Here is a 13,803-nt window from a genome sequence, read left to right as displayed (position 1 = left end):
CTCTTTCCATCTGCTCCCAGTTCTCGCCCACATCCTCTTCATCATCGCGACCTCTCTCTGCCTGTCTGGGGATTTGATATTGCAGTCTGTACACACGACCAGGCGTGGCCGCTTCACGTGGCTGGTAGGAAGCAGTGGCAATGTCCCTGTAGCCTGGTAATTATAGTAATCCAGTAATAAATCTTAGAGGGATACTCTGCAAACATCACAGCAAAACTACAAGTCCCTATAGGAATATTATAGGGATACCATGAGAGATGAAAAAAACAAAAAACAAAACCCCATAAACGTCGCAATAAAGAAACTATTGACCACAGACACACTATAAGTCCTTAGGAATATTATAGACATTATATATATATATATATATATATTACAGACACACTATAAGTCCGTAGGAATATTATAGTGATACCATATGAGATACAAAAGCCATAAAATAGGGTTGCTATAAACTTACTGAGTCTCTCAGATGCAATGTAAATCCCTATAGGAATATCATAAGAATATCCCTAGGAATATTATAGGAATGTTATAGTGATACCATATGAGACATAAATACCACAAAATAAGATAAAATTACTGTTAACTCACTACTGTGTGCCACAAACACACTATAAGTCCCTAGAAGAATATGTTAAATCCCTATATGAATATCATAACAATAGTCCCCTATAGGAATATTATAGTCATATCATAGGAGATATAATATATTATAAAATAAGGTCTATAAACTTACTTTTGAGTACCACACACACACTTTAAGTCCCTATAGGAATATTGTAGGAATAATAGATTATAGATTATAATGATTTCTTCCCCCAGTATTATCAATTGATAGTGGAATACTGGAATGACTGTGTCTGTGGATGGTGACTTTATTGTACAAGATATCATTCTTTCGTCTTCCATATAGGATTTATTATCGTATAATTTTGACCTAGCATGATTTTTTAAAGTTTACTGTGATATTTGTATGGTATCCATCTAACATTTACTATAGGATGACTTTCGTTTTTTTTTTTTTTTTTTTTTATATAAAGGCATACATACTGTATTTGGGATGCTCAATACATAAAAAAGATGTATATATTTGTTATATATGTGGGCTTTCATTCCAAAACAATATAGATCCATTTTGGAAAAAGAAAAATATCCAATATTTTAAAAATGCAACTGCATTATACCATTTATTTTGTAAGCAAAGGTCTTTAGGTGCCTAATAACTTTCAATAATAATCCAGTTTCATTCCAGCAGTCATTTTGTCAGGGAAGTGTCACATTTCATATCTGAAACATTCACCATGACACTGCATCTGTTTGCCAAGTAAATGTTTTATATATATTTTATACAGAATAAAAATGAAGGCTACATATACAATATTGTTGACATGGGAGTTTATGAGTGTTGATGAGTGGGTCTGTGTGTCATGTGTTTGTATGGTATAGTATCTGTGTCATGTCAAGGCTTGTTTGCTTTGCTTTGTCTACCAAATTTCATAGAAATGAGAATTCCTGCTGACAGGCAGGCAGACAGACAGGTGAAAATACAGTCTCCTTGGTGGAGATAAATAGTTATCCTACTCAAGGCCTATCGTTAGCTACTTTGCAGCAATTTTACTTAAGTAGAAGTGCAAAAAATCTACTGAAGTAAAAGTAAAAAGTAACTAATTGCCTCCGCCAAGGAGGTGATGTTTTCACCTGCGTCTGTCTGTCTGTCTGTCTGTCTGTCTGTTAGCAGGATATCTCAGAAAGTTGGGCACAGATTTGCACAGAACTTGGTATGAAGGTTGGTTATGGACCAAGGAAGAACTGATTAATTTTTCATGTCAATTGGCCAAAAGGGGGCGTGGCCTATCGCCAAAAGGTGCATAACTTCCTGTTGTCAGACATGGTGGAGGTCTGTGCCCTACTGAGCACATCTTCTAGTTTAAAATGTACTCAGAAAGTTAATGAGTTACGAAACAGGCAAACACCAGGCAAACACAACCAAATAATACTGTAGCTGGATAGATGGTTGTTGGCTAATGTTTGTACCAAGCTACTATCATCAATCAATTTGAGCATTTAGTTAGCTAATGTTTCCTCCACATACTTGTGCAGGTTTGATGCCATTTACAACTATGGAGAGACTACAAAATGTATAGTCTGTAGCTAATGGGCTGACTGGCTGTCCCTCGCTTTGGACTTAAAACTAAAGCTGATGGAGACTTAAACTGTGGAACGCTCTTCCATTGGATTTAAGATCTGCAGACTCTGTTGACACTTTCAAAACGCAGCTAAAGACTCCTCTGTTCAGACTGGCCTTCGTTTAGCCTCTGTGTCTGAAATTCTGTCTGTTTTTATGTCTTACTGTTTTTTATTGTTTTCTGGTCTTATTCTAACTATTTTATTCTTGTGAAGCACTTTGTGACTGTGAAAGATGCTATATAAATAAACTTTACTTACTTACTAATGGATGAAATCTAAAATGAAGCAGAGTATAACACTTAAGTCAAAATACACTCAAATAAAAGCGAAATCAGACTTCAAAAACTACTCAGAAAGTATAAGTTACAGTAAAGAGAGTAAATGTAATTGTTAGGTCTGCGCCTTGTGAACGTCCGCTCCCCACTGAGCAGCCTCAAACTGTTTGAGGCAGAAAACCCAGTTGTGTGGAGGAAGGCCCTCTGGCTCAGGGGAAACAGCCCAGATCTGTCGGATAATAACTCAGACGCTGCAGAGATCCTTTACGCCGCTCCACATTCAGCCAGCGGTGTGTGTACTTCAAAACTAGACCGGACTCAGCTGAGCGAGGAGGATCTGCTGTCCTCGATACTCACGCTGCGTCTCGACTTTTGGATCATCCCGGGCTCTTCTCCTCTCACCCTGTCATCATAAAAAACCACCACCAACATGGGTGCGTGTCTGCCTGTGTGTGCGTGTGTGTGTGTGTGTGTGTGTGTGTGTGTGTGTGTGTTGGGGGAGAGCGGAGCTGAGCGTAATTGTACCCTGGTGTCTGTATGTTGACAGACACAAATAGGTCATGGAGTGCATGGCTCAAGGTAAAGAGAGACAGCTGTAAGTAAATACAGCTACATCTGAAAAAGCTTTTTAAAAGCAAAAATAAAATAAAATATATATATATATATAGAGATATATACATATATATAGTATATATATTATACTATATATATGTATATACTATATACATATATATAGTATATATATATATATACTATATATATGTATATAGTATATAGTATAGTATAGTATATACTATACTATATACTATATACATATATATAGTATATAGTATATAGTATAGTATAGTATATATAAATATATATATATATATATAGTATAAATATGATAATGATAATGACATAATCATGATAGCTCCTCATTTCTATTTAGTTGATGATGTCTGTAAAATCATCGTCAGCTAAACCCTTCAGGAACAGGAACTGTTTTTTGTTAAATCCGTTTGATCTGCAACCCACTTCCTCAGGAAGGCGTCTGCATGGTTTGTCATTGCTCTACTTTCTGAATACTTGGTAAAAGCAGCATCTGAGTCAGGAGTCAACAGTGTTACACCAATGTTATTGATAATAATTCTATTCAATAATTATGTGCATAAAACTCAAAATGAAATTGAAACAAGTATCAAGTGATATCTGGTTCCTGGCCTCTATTTTGAGTATAATCCCAAAATCTGAAAAAACGGCAACTTTGTTACTGTCAACTACATTACCCAGTAAATGTAACATAGTTGACAAATTAATAACCCTTACACAAAAAAGGCACATGTGAAAACCCGCATGTGAATTCAAAGCACATGTGCTTTCTGGACACATGTTGGTTTTCACATGTAAACAATGTTTCTCATGTTCGATTCTGACATCATGTGACAGTTTTTACTTCAGATGTAAAAAATTTCTAAGTTTCTAGATGAAGCAGGGGGGGGGGGTTTGCCATATGTGAACTTTTTTACTTTCACCTGTTGTTACATATGTAAATATTTGAGAGACAATTCACAGGTAAAAATGTCAATGGGAAATTTCACGTCACGTCACAAAAAAGTGTGAAAACCAACATGTGTCCAAAAGCACATGTGCTTTGAATTCACATGCGGGTTTTCACATGTAACTTTTTTGTGTAAGGGTTATTAATTTGTCAACTATGTTACATTTACTGGGTCAGTTGACAGTAACAAAGTTGACGTTTTTTCATATTTTTGGATTTTACTCAAAATAGAGGCCAGGAACCAGATATCACACTGTACTTTTCAAATCCAAATTTAATGGTTTCAATTTCATTTTGAGTTTTATGCACATAATTAATGAATGGAATTATTGTTAATAACATAGGTTATCTCTCTAAGTTATCTCTTTCTAAAATATACATCTGAGATCATCGTTACTTGACCTTGGCAAGTAATTATGTTTAATTTTAGGGATGTTTTGTAAGAACATGTATATCTATTTCTGACAAACATGTAATTTTGTTTAGTTATACACAAACGCCGGATGTATTCGCAATATAAAATCACTCAATGTACAGTCATCCTCGCCACCCCAATTCCTCATAACGTTTAGATGTGTTTTCACAAATAAAAGTGAGAAGAAAATTGCAGCCATTTTTAACCATTTTTATAAAGCTTGTTAGAAGTCACAGCAGCTTGTTCCCCCTCCTCAATAGCAGCTCTAACATGTTTCTGCTGGTTGGAGGAATTTGCCCCCAGGGCGTTTCTTTACCCCTCCCCGGTCAAATAATTATGACTGTCACTCCTGTGGTTTGCTGAAATTGCATACTGTACTCTTGCAAAGCACCTACCCCCCGCTTTCTTTACTGCCGTCCCTCAAAGGAAGCAACATGTGCTGTGGGAGGGGCCAGTTCACTACCTGGAGGTCAGAGGAACACAACCAACTTCTATGCAAACCAACATTCAAACCAGCGAGTCAAGCTGTCACATAACAGAGGAGCCGCCTGGGAAATGGATTTCTGCTGAGGTAAGACTGATCTGATGCTTGAGTATATATCTGAAGAGGTCAGTTCAAAGATACTGTATATATCCACCATGGAGATTATGACCTGCAGTTCCTCATTATAATGTTTTTTAAATACAGAGGATTCAGTCTGTGAACTTTTAGTATTTTGTCAAGACCAAAAGAGTTGTCTCGCATGTTTTGAGAAGTATCACAGTTCATTTTAATATTGTGAGATCCACTGTCGCCTTGTTCAAATGGTGTATGACTCATTTTGGAACAAAACTCTTCATTTTCACAAGGATAGATATATAACCATATAAAGATATATTGAGTCATGAGGTAGTGTTGGCTAGTTTGTAATGTTAATATCCTATTACTGTGTACTGAATGCCTAATAATATATCTAATGTTATTAGTAAATTATTAAATGTAATTAAAAAGTAACAAAATGCTTTCAAATATATATATATATATATATATATATATATATAATATTGTGAATTGTAAGTTACTCATTAGTAAGTAAGTAAGTAAAAGTTTATTTAGTATAGCACCTTTCACAGAGCAAGGTCACAAAGTGCTTCACAAGAGTAAAATTGTTAAAAATAAAAATAAGACCATAAATACAGTAAAAAGAAACGAACAATAAAACATAACACACAAAATACAAACACTAGACAGCACGAGGCGAGACAAAGGCCAGTTTGAATAAATGAGTCTTCAGCTGCTTTTTAAAGGCATCAACAGAGACCTCAGATCGGATGTCTATAGGAAGAGCGTTCCACAGTGTCGGAGCCGCCACTTCAAAGGCACGATCACCTTTTGTTTTCAGTCGGGCGCGAGGGACAGCCGGTAAGCCCTGGGCAGAGGACCTAAGTGACCTACTGGTGCTATAAGGATGGAGCAGGTCAGAAATGTACACAGGTGCCTGACCATGCAGGGCTCTACATGTGAAAACAAGAACCTTAAAATGAATCCTGAACTTGATGGGAAGCCAATGTAATGAAACTAAGATGGGTGTGATGTGAGTCATCCTGCTGGACCTGGTCAGCAGCCTTGCAGCAGCATTCTGGACCATTTGTAGACGGTCCAGAGACGACTTGCTGAGGCAGGTGAAAAGGGAACTGCAGTACTCTAGCCGGGATGATATAGAAGCGTGAATGATCATCTCTAGCTCGGGTTGTGATACAACTGACCTGAGTTTGGCAATGTTTCTTAAATGGAAGAGGCATGTACGGGTCAATGATTTGATATGCTGATCAAAGTACATAGACTGATCAAATATAACACGGAGATTTCTAAGATTAGACTGTACAGCTGAAGAAAGGGACCCAATACACTGAGCAACCTTGGAAGCTATGCGATCTAAAGCAATGATAAGGACCTCAGTCTTATCTGCGTTCAGCTGTAAAAAGTTGTTCACCATCCAGTCCTTAATGGCAGTCAGACAATCGTGCATAACAGTCAGTTTGTCAGTCTCATCAGGCTTAAAAGAGACGTACAGCTGGATATCATCAGCGTAACAGTGATATGAGATACCTTTAAATTTGCTGATAATATGACCTAAGGGAAGCATATACAAAGCAAATAATATAGGACCCAAGACAGAACCCTGAGGCACACCACAGGAAAGAGCAGCAGCTTCAGACGTGTAGGGACCAAGCGACACAGAAAAACTCCTATCAGAGAGATAGGAGGAGAACCAGTCCACCCACCCACTGCCTAAGCCTTTCAGTCAGGATGCTGGGATCTACAGTGTCAAAAGCTGCGCTAGTAAAGCTGCATCTAGCTAAAACTATAACATGTAGAGGATATCTTAGAATATATGATAAAAACTATGTAAATTATTGCTATTGTTGTTTAAATGTATAATGAAGTTATAAAGATTATGGTTTTATGTCCTCCAGTAGAGGATAGATTTTTTGTTTGTTTTTGTCCTCAGTGAATGTTGGGTGGAGTCAACCTGCCGCTCTTGTTGAACCCTTGTTGAACGCACCTTTCCTCTCGGATGACTGGGACAGCTGTGTTTATGAGCCTCAGGTTAATTATCTTGTAGGGAATACTATCTCTAACCATCAACCTGTAAACTTGTGCTTCTTACAAACTGAACTAAACCAAAGTGAACCAGACAGTAGGGGAAAACGACAGCCTTCTCATTTTTTTTGCTCTGTTTCCTGCACATTTTCTCGGTCATAATTTATTTGGACAGTCCGATGTTGATACTGAACTATCAGGTGAAAGAAAGCAGATGTTTAAAAAAGTGTCACTTCGCTATTCATCGTATTCCCATGATGTCACACGCATTTCCTACCTTACACACCGCTCATTGGCTGTGGGTCATTTGATTATAATCACCTGTTATTTTCCTACCTAGATGGCCGTGTGCTGATGGAATGCTATGAATATTTTCTGCATCTCTACATACTATGTAACTCTAACCCAGACTTTAGCCTAACTCTAACCCAGAAATTAACCCTAACATTGTAGACCAGTGGTTTTCAGTCCTGGTCCTCAGGACTCAAAGTGCTGCTGGTTTTCTCTCCTACCAGCTAGTGAATTGTAGTTAATATGCTCTAGTCATTGTAGTCCATCTGAACGACACTGAGCTCCGTGGCTCCATTTTCTCAAATAAACATTTCCACTCAACATTGGCTTTCTGATTCCAGAAAAACATTAACTAACACATTTAAAGCCTCTAGAAACCTGGCCTCAAATATTAAAAATGTATATACAGTAAGATAGATAGATAGATAGATAGATAGATATTCACACAACAAAATGCAGGGTGAATCATCTCAGACGCAAAGAGAACGAAAAGCCAGGAGTTCATGATTTTATTAGAGCAGGAAGGCGCTAAATGATGCCAGTCTTTGTAGTTTTTCAGTGTTTTATCAGAGAATTTGAAAACTCTCCATTGTGCACCATGATATCTATTTAGCTGCACCATGTAAACACAATGTTTTCACCCTGCGCATTCAAAAGCGGACAGTATAGCTTTCATTCAGGGCCAGGTTTCATTCAAACTGCTGGAGGCCCGAGGCAAAAGTTTCTGTGGAGGACCCCTTTTGAGACAAATCCTCCCCACCATCAAGCAATAAAGACCGAGTAAAACACATTTATTTATTTTCTAACATTTTAACATGAAATAGCCAAGAATAATAGTTGAGTGCCTTGGATTTTTTCTTCTTTTTTCCTCTACATATGGACTCTCCTCTTCTGATTGACACATGTATTTATTTATTCTTCTTTCTAAAGTAGAAAAAATTAATTAAAGATGGCGTGGGGCCCTTGGCATTTGTCTATTCAGCCTATACAGAGCACTATCATCGTCTTGCTATGACATCATGCTAATCGTGACTCCATTGGGTTCCACTAGCAAAATGCTACAGAGTGGAACCCGCCCCTCCCTCATATCATCTGATATAACATATTACATTCACCTGGACTCCCAGGTGTCAATCAGTCCCTGATTAGATGATTAGAATGAAAACCAGCAGAAAGCCACTGCTACTTTCCACACTACTGTGAGTATCATCTGGAACTCAGAAAACGTTTTAGTGACACATCATAATCACTTGATAGTAATTTGACTATCAACATTGGACTATCTAAATAAAGTGTAACCATTTTCTCTCTTACCATGAACCTGTACACTTGTGTAGCCTACACACAAACTAATCTAAACTAAACCGAACTGACCTGAAGGAGATTCAGCAGCCGCCTTGCATTAGTTTTTATCTGCCGTCTTAATTAGCAGGAGGAGAAAGGTGTCTCTGTTTCGGGTAAAGACAGTTGTTGGGTGTTTGATATTCATATTCAAACTGTCAAAGTGTGGGCCTTTTGACAGAGGTTTGTGCACAAGTTGTCAAGAGGGTGCATTGCAGAGCGCACTAGTACTTGGTCATAGGGATTGCAGTATATTCAAATATTAACATTTTGTTGCAAAAAGGGTAAATCAATAGCTCAGTTGAGTCAGTTGCCGGGGGAAAAGCCTGATCTCTTTGCTTGTGGCCTTGGTTGATGTTTGATCAACCTGAGAAATTTCCTGTCAGACTGTATTTAGCTTAGGTGAAAGGCAGGCGATGGACGTTTAACAGTTTCACACAAGCAGACTTCCAAGAGGATTTAAAGATTTTTTCAGATAATACAATTGCATTTCTTGAAATTAAAATACCTAAACAGGGTGTCAAAGTTAAATCTTTTCCTTTTTTTTTTTTACCAGTATCGGAGGGACTTGTCACAGTGTCACACTACAGCCACAGTGAGATGTGGAGCGAGATGTGAGATGGCGATCATAAAGACTGAAGCTTGTAAAAGGAGGGACGTCAGCATGTGGCGTTCCAAGTATGCCGCCATCTTCCTCCTCCTGGCGCTGTCCGTCCTCTTCTTCCTGCTGCGCCACATCAACCTGCTGGAGGTGAGAACGCAGTTTGACTGAGTGAAGGGTTTTAAAGGTGCCATATTATTACTTTTAATGTTTTCAAGTATACTATGTCTTGTGTTGCTGAAACATTTTCTGTTGTAGATTTGGATCAAGGAAATCACTCAAGGTTATCAGTAAACAGGCTCCAGTTCTCTTGTAGTTGAGTAACTTTGTAGCCCGTGGGGAGAACAAAGATACAAGCTGGTGCCAGGTTCTTTGCTCTCTGAATAGAGAAGCAAAAAAAAAAGATATAAGTATGATTTCAGTACAGAGACAATGGGCCTCATGCAAGAACATTTTCGTATTCTTATCTTAAATTTCTCTTACTTTTTTTGTGAGGTGGACTCGTACGAGTGTGCCACGTCAGATTCACCAAACACTCGTATCTTCAGAAAACTGTCGTAAATGACCTGCGTAAACATGATGAATGCCACCTGTTCTAAATGAACGCGTGTTCATGAGAATTGTGAATTTGCATAATTGACACCCCATGATGATGCCATATAAGGTTAGGCGTCCGGCCCATATGTCGGGAAGCTTCATTTATAATAATGACACGGAAGACTAAGGAGAAGTCTACCAGCTCTGAGACCGAAGTCCTACTATCAGAAATAAGTCAACCAAAGCATATAATATTTAATATAATTCAATAGTGGAATCAAAGGCCCTGCTAAAGCCAAGGAATGGGAAAAAATAACTAAAAAAAAAAACGTCTGTTGTGCGTTCCCTTACGAAAAACAACTATAGTATTCCTATATGTTTTAGATGAATACTAAATAAATATCCCAACAAAGCTATAATTCCCTATAGGAATATTATAGTGATACAGAAGACAAAAATACCATGATAAGGTCACTATAAACTCACTATTGAGTACCACAGACACTCTAAGTCCCTATCGGAGTATTATAGGAATATTATAGGACTATAGTTATTTATAGGAATATAGGAATCAATAAGGGATAATGGCTGTTACCTGGATTCACCTCATCAGTGTGTCTAATGTTTTGTATGTTCAGTGTGGTTCAATCCAGTGTGTTTCTATCAACAGTCAGTGTCCTTGACTGGGTTTCCACAGGCTTTGTGTTGGCTTTGATAGGGGCAGGTTTGGTTATTAGCAATCAATAACTAATAATTTTGTAATTATTAGTATTCATAAAATTATTGACGGGAGTCAGTATTAACGGGGCACCACCCTGGAATCAGGGACCAATAACCGAACCTTTAATATAGTCTCAAAATGGCTGTTCACCCCCAAATGACAGTGTTTAAGCACCACTGTACATTTATGAGTGATCAGTGAAGGGTTGGAGTTAGGCAGCTAAACCAACACCATCTAATCCTTAGGTAGCAATGAATGTGTAATGAGATGTGGGTGTGTGTATGTATGTGGTGGTTAGTAAGAGAGAGAGAGGGAGAATAGGGGGGAAGCACTCAGGGTAAACCTAGAGATTCTACTCGCCGTCTAGAGACACAGCAATAGCCTTTTACCATACAGGAACTCGGGGTACGACTTGGAAGTGGTACACCGGGTTACTGGTCTTTGAACTGGTAAAATGCAGTATATTGGCTCTCTGCGGTGGTTATTAACACAGATGCAAGCTCAGCGACATGCAATTGAACACAATCAGCTTCATGTTAACACAATCAAATCAAGCAGCAAGCATAATGATTGAGGTATCTTCACACAGCATAATATGGACGCGGCGGTCCGATGCGCTTCCAATAAGAACAATTATAACTTCTGATCAGTCAAGCTTATTTTAACACACCTATTCTAGTCTCTGCCCAGAACCAAAGCCTCTTACTTGGGAAATCACTCTCGAATGATTGATGTGTGCTTCAGTCCGTCTTATCGATCCGGTGGGTTTTCCCAGGGGGGTCGGCGGAACCGTTATTTCTCCTTGCAAGGAACAACGGCCAGCTGGCTTTTCTCGTAGGCAGCGAAGGATGTCAGCCAGGAGTCGACTTGATTGAAGAAACGTATCCTTACGTTGTCTTCTTGGAGGGAAGGAGTGTCCTTAGCTGTATTCTCTTCCACTCCACTTCTGCAGGTCTGCTACACGCACCGGTTACTCATACAGTGCGTGTAAAGAGTTAGAATGCCGGGTACACAAACAGCTAGTCTAATCTTTCTGGATCCAACAGTGTTACAGCTAACACTATACAGTCTGGGCTCGTCCAGCGAGTTAAAGACTGCGCCTTGGCTAAACAAAAGAACAGTTCGAACATTTTCAAGTACCACCTTGTTAGCAATGTAGTCGCAAGAAAAGGGGCGTGCGGAAAGGTAGCTCTCGAATTTATATTCTTAGTGACATCATGGGGACATCCCGGGGCTCGTCCGAGTCTCGTCCAATGAGAGACCGGAGGTTGGGTTCCAGCCAGTTCACACCTAAGTGTGAACTTCAGGGCTTGTTGGAATTTTGGCGCTGTTTTCCTTTGCTTAAGGTCCCAGCTCAGCGGGTGACTCTATTGTCTCAACTAGTTTTCTTTTGTTCAACCTCATGGCCTGGCCCAACACTTGAAAATACTTGAAAGATTGAGAAAAATAAAATAAGGCCTTAAAGGCTTTTGAAAATGAACGGATGGCCTTGAAAGTACTTGATTCTTTAGCATCCAAATTCATCAATATACCCCAGCTCTCTGCATCCAGGGATCAACACTTCACATCATGAGGAAAACCCTGTGATGGAGATTTGTGTCGATAGCCCAGCCAAGCGTTTCAAGCCTGGCTGCCTGAGGAAGAGCGCCAAGCTTGAAACACGTTGCATCTGAGTAGCTGCTAAACCAAGCCGATATTTGTGTTCATTTATTACTTTGTGCTTGTATTTCTTAGCACTATTTATAGCAAATAAGCTGCTTGTTTTCTGCAGTTAAAATCTTACTTGTTGCCCCTTTAATTTAATTTTTTAAGAATCTATTTACCTCAGCCTCAAACCATCAACTAACATTTGTTTTCTCTTCCTTTGTCACCCCTCCCTTCAACCCCCTTCCAGTTTCAGAATAAAATCAACACCACCTTCCCCATCACCAGAGTTTACCCCGTCCCGCCCCGCCAGCTCGACTACTGCAGTTACCAGCCCCGTACGCCTGAGGACGTTCTGGAGGAGCGCCTCCTGCTGGACTCCATCGCTTGGCCTGAAACTCCACTCTTGCCTGTGCCTGTTTCCCTGACCCGGACCAGCGACCCCGCCCACAGCACCTTCACCGTCCTGCCAGCGAGGGGCGGGAAGCGACGTGTGGGCGATCGGCTGGAGGCTCGGATCCTGATGCGGGACGTCCAGGGGCGTCCCAAGAGCTTCGGGGGAGACGTCCTAGTCGCCCGTCTGCATAACCCGGCGCTCGGTGCGGGCGTGGCCGGGCGAGTGGCGGACCACCTGAACGGCTCCTACACCGCCGTGTTCCCGTTACTGTGGGAGGGACGAGCGCAGGTCGAGGTAAAGACAAAGACTGTGTCATGTCTGTGTAGATTCATGTCAGTCATCCAGGTGGTAAAATGTCCCAAAAATTTAAAAAAAAATTCCACTGGACTTAAAGGGTAACTTCGGCATTTTTCAACCTGGACCCTATTTTCCCATCTTTTTGTGTCTAAGTGACTAAAGGGGACAACAATTTTTGAAATTGGTCCAGTATTGAGCGAGATCGCTTCAGCTGGCAGCCGCGAAACAATGTAATCCGACGGGGCAAATCGCACCGTCAATGTACGTCCACTAAAAGTGCTTGTTTTTGCCACTGGCAGGCTCAGATTGTTATTATAACTGTCTGACAACATTATGGAAAGGACCCTACAGAGAAATGAAACGTTTTTCTTTACCTTTCGCTTGATCCGGTCTGTGTGTAACCAAGTCTCGCTCAAGTCTCGCGAGAGTTGAGTTGTTGCAGGAAGTCAACTGTGGAAACGTGAGTGAGAGTTGGAGAAAGGAGTGCCGGGAAGAGTTTGTTGTGTTGGAGTACAGAAATTGTAGCTTAGTGTTATCCAAAAGATAAAAAAACAATGGTTCGTGTTTGCGCCTTTCCGAATTGTGCCAACAAAATGTTGCGCAACACTTCGTGCAGCTTTCATAGACTACCTTTGTTGGATTGGGACACGCTGAAGTTGTGGCTAGTTGTGCTACAAATGGATGCTAACACTCCTGTCCATACACTGCGCCTTGCAGACCATCGGGTCTGACTCTGCACTGACCATTTTGACCGGGATGACTACTGCCAGCCAAATAATAATAACAATCTGAGCCTGTCAGTGGCAAAAACAAGCACTTTTAGTGGATGTACATTGACGGTGCGATTTGCCCCGTCGGATTACATTGCAGCCCGTTTCGCGGCTGCCAGCTGAAGCGATCTCGCTCAATACTGGACCAATTTCAAAAATTGTTGTCCCCTTTAGTCACTTAGACACAAAAAGATGGGAAA

General features: G+C 40.0%; 1 protein-coding gene across 1 annotated transcript in view; it reads left to right on the top strand.

Moving 5' to 3' along the window:
* The window catches only part of LOC139917547 (NXPE family member 3-like), a 39,180-nt gene that overhangs the window by 16,173 nt on the left and 9,204 nt on the right, over positions 1-13,803 (top strand). The window contains exons 2-3 of the mRNA XM_078282082.1: positions 9,193-9,387; positions 12,390-12,830. Coding sequence (XP_078138208.1) covers positions 9,256-9,387; positions 12,390-12,830 — 573 coding nt within the window. The 5' untranslated portion in view covers positions 9,193-9,255. The remainder of the gene's footprint in view (positions 1-9,192; positions 9,388-12,389; positions 12,831-13,803) is intronic.

The sequence above is a fragment of the Centroberyx gerrardi genome, chromosome 24, assembly GCF_048128805.1.
Source record: "Centroberyx gerrardi isolate f3 chromosome 24, fCenGer3.hap1.cur.20231027, whole genome shotgun sequence".
Lineage (NCBI taxonomy): Eukaryota > Metazoa > Chordata > Actinopteri > Beryciformes > Berycidae > Centroberyx > Centroberyx gerrardi.
This window is presented reverse-complemented; position numbering and strand designations above follow the sequence as displayed.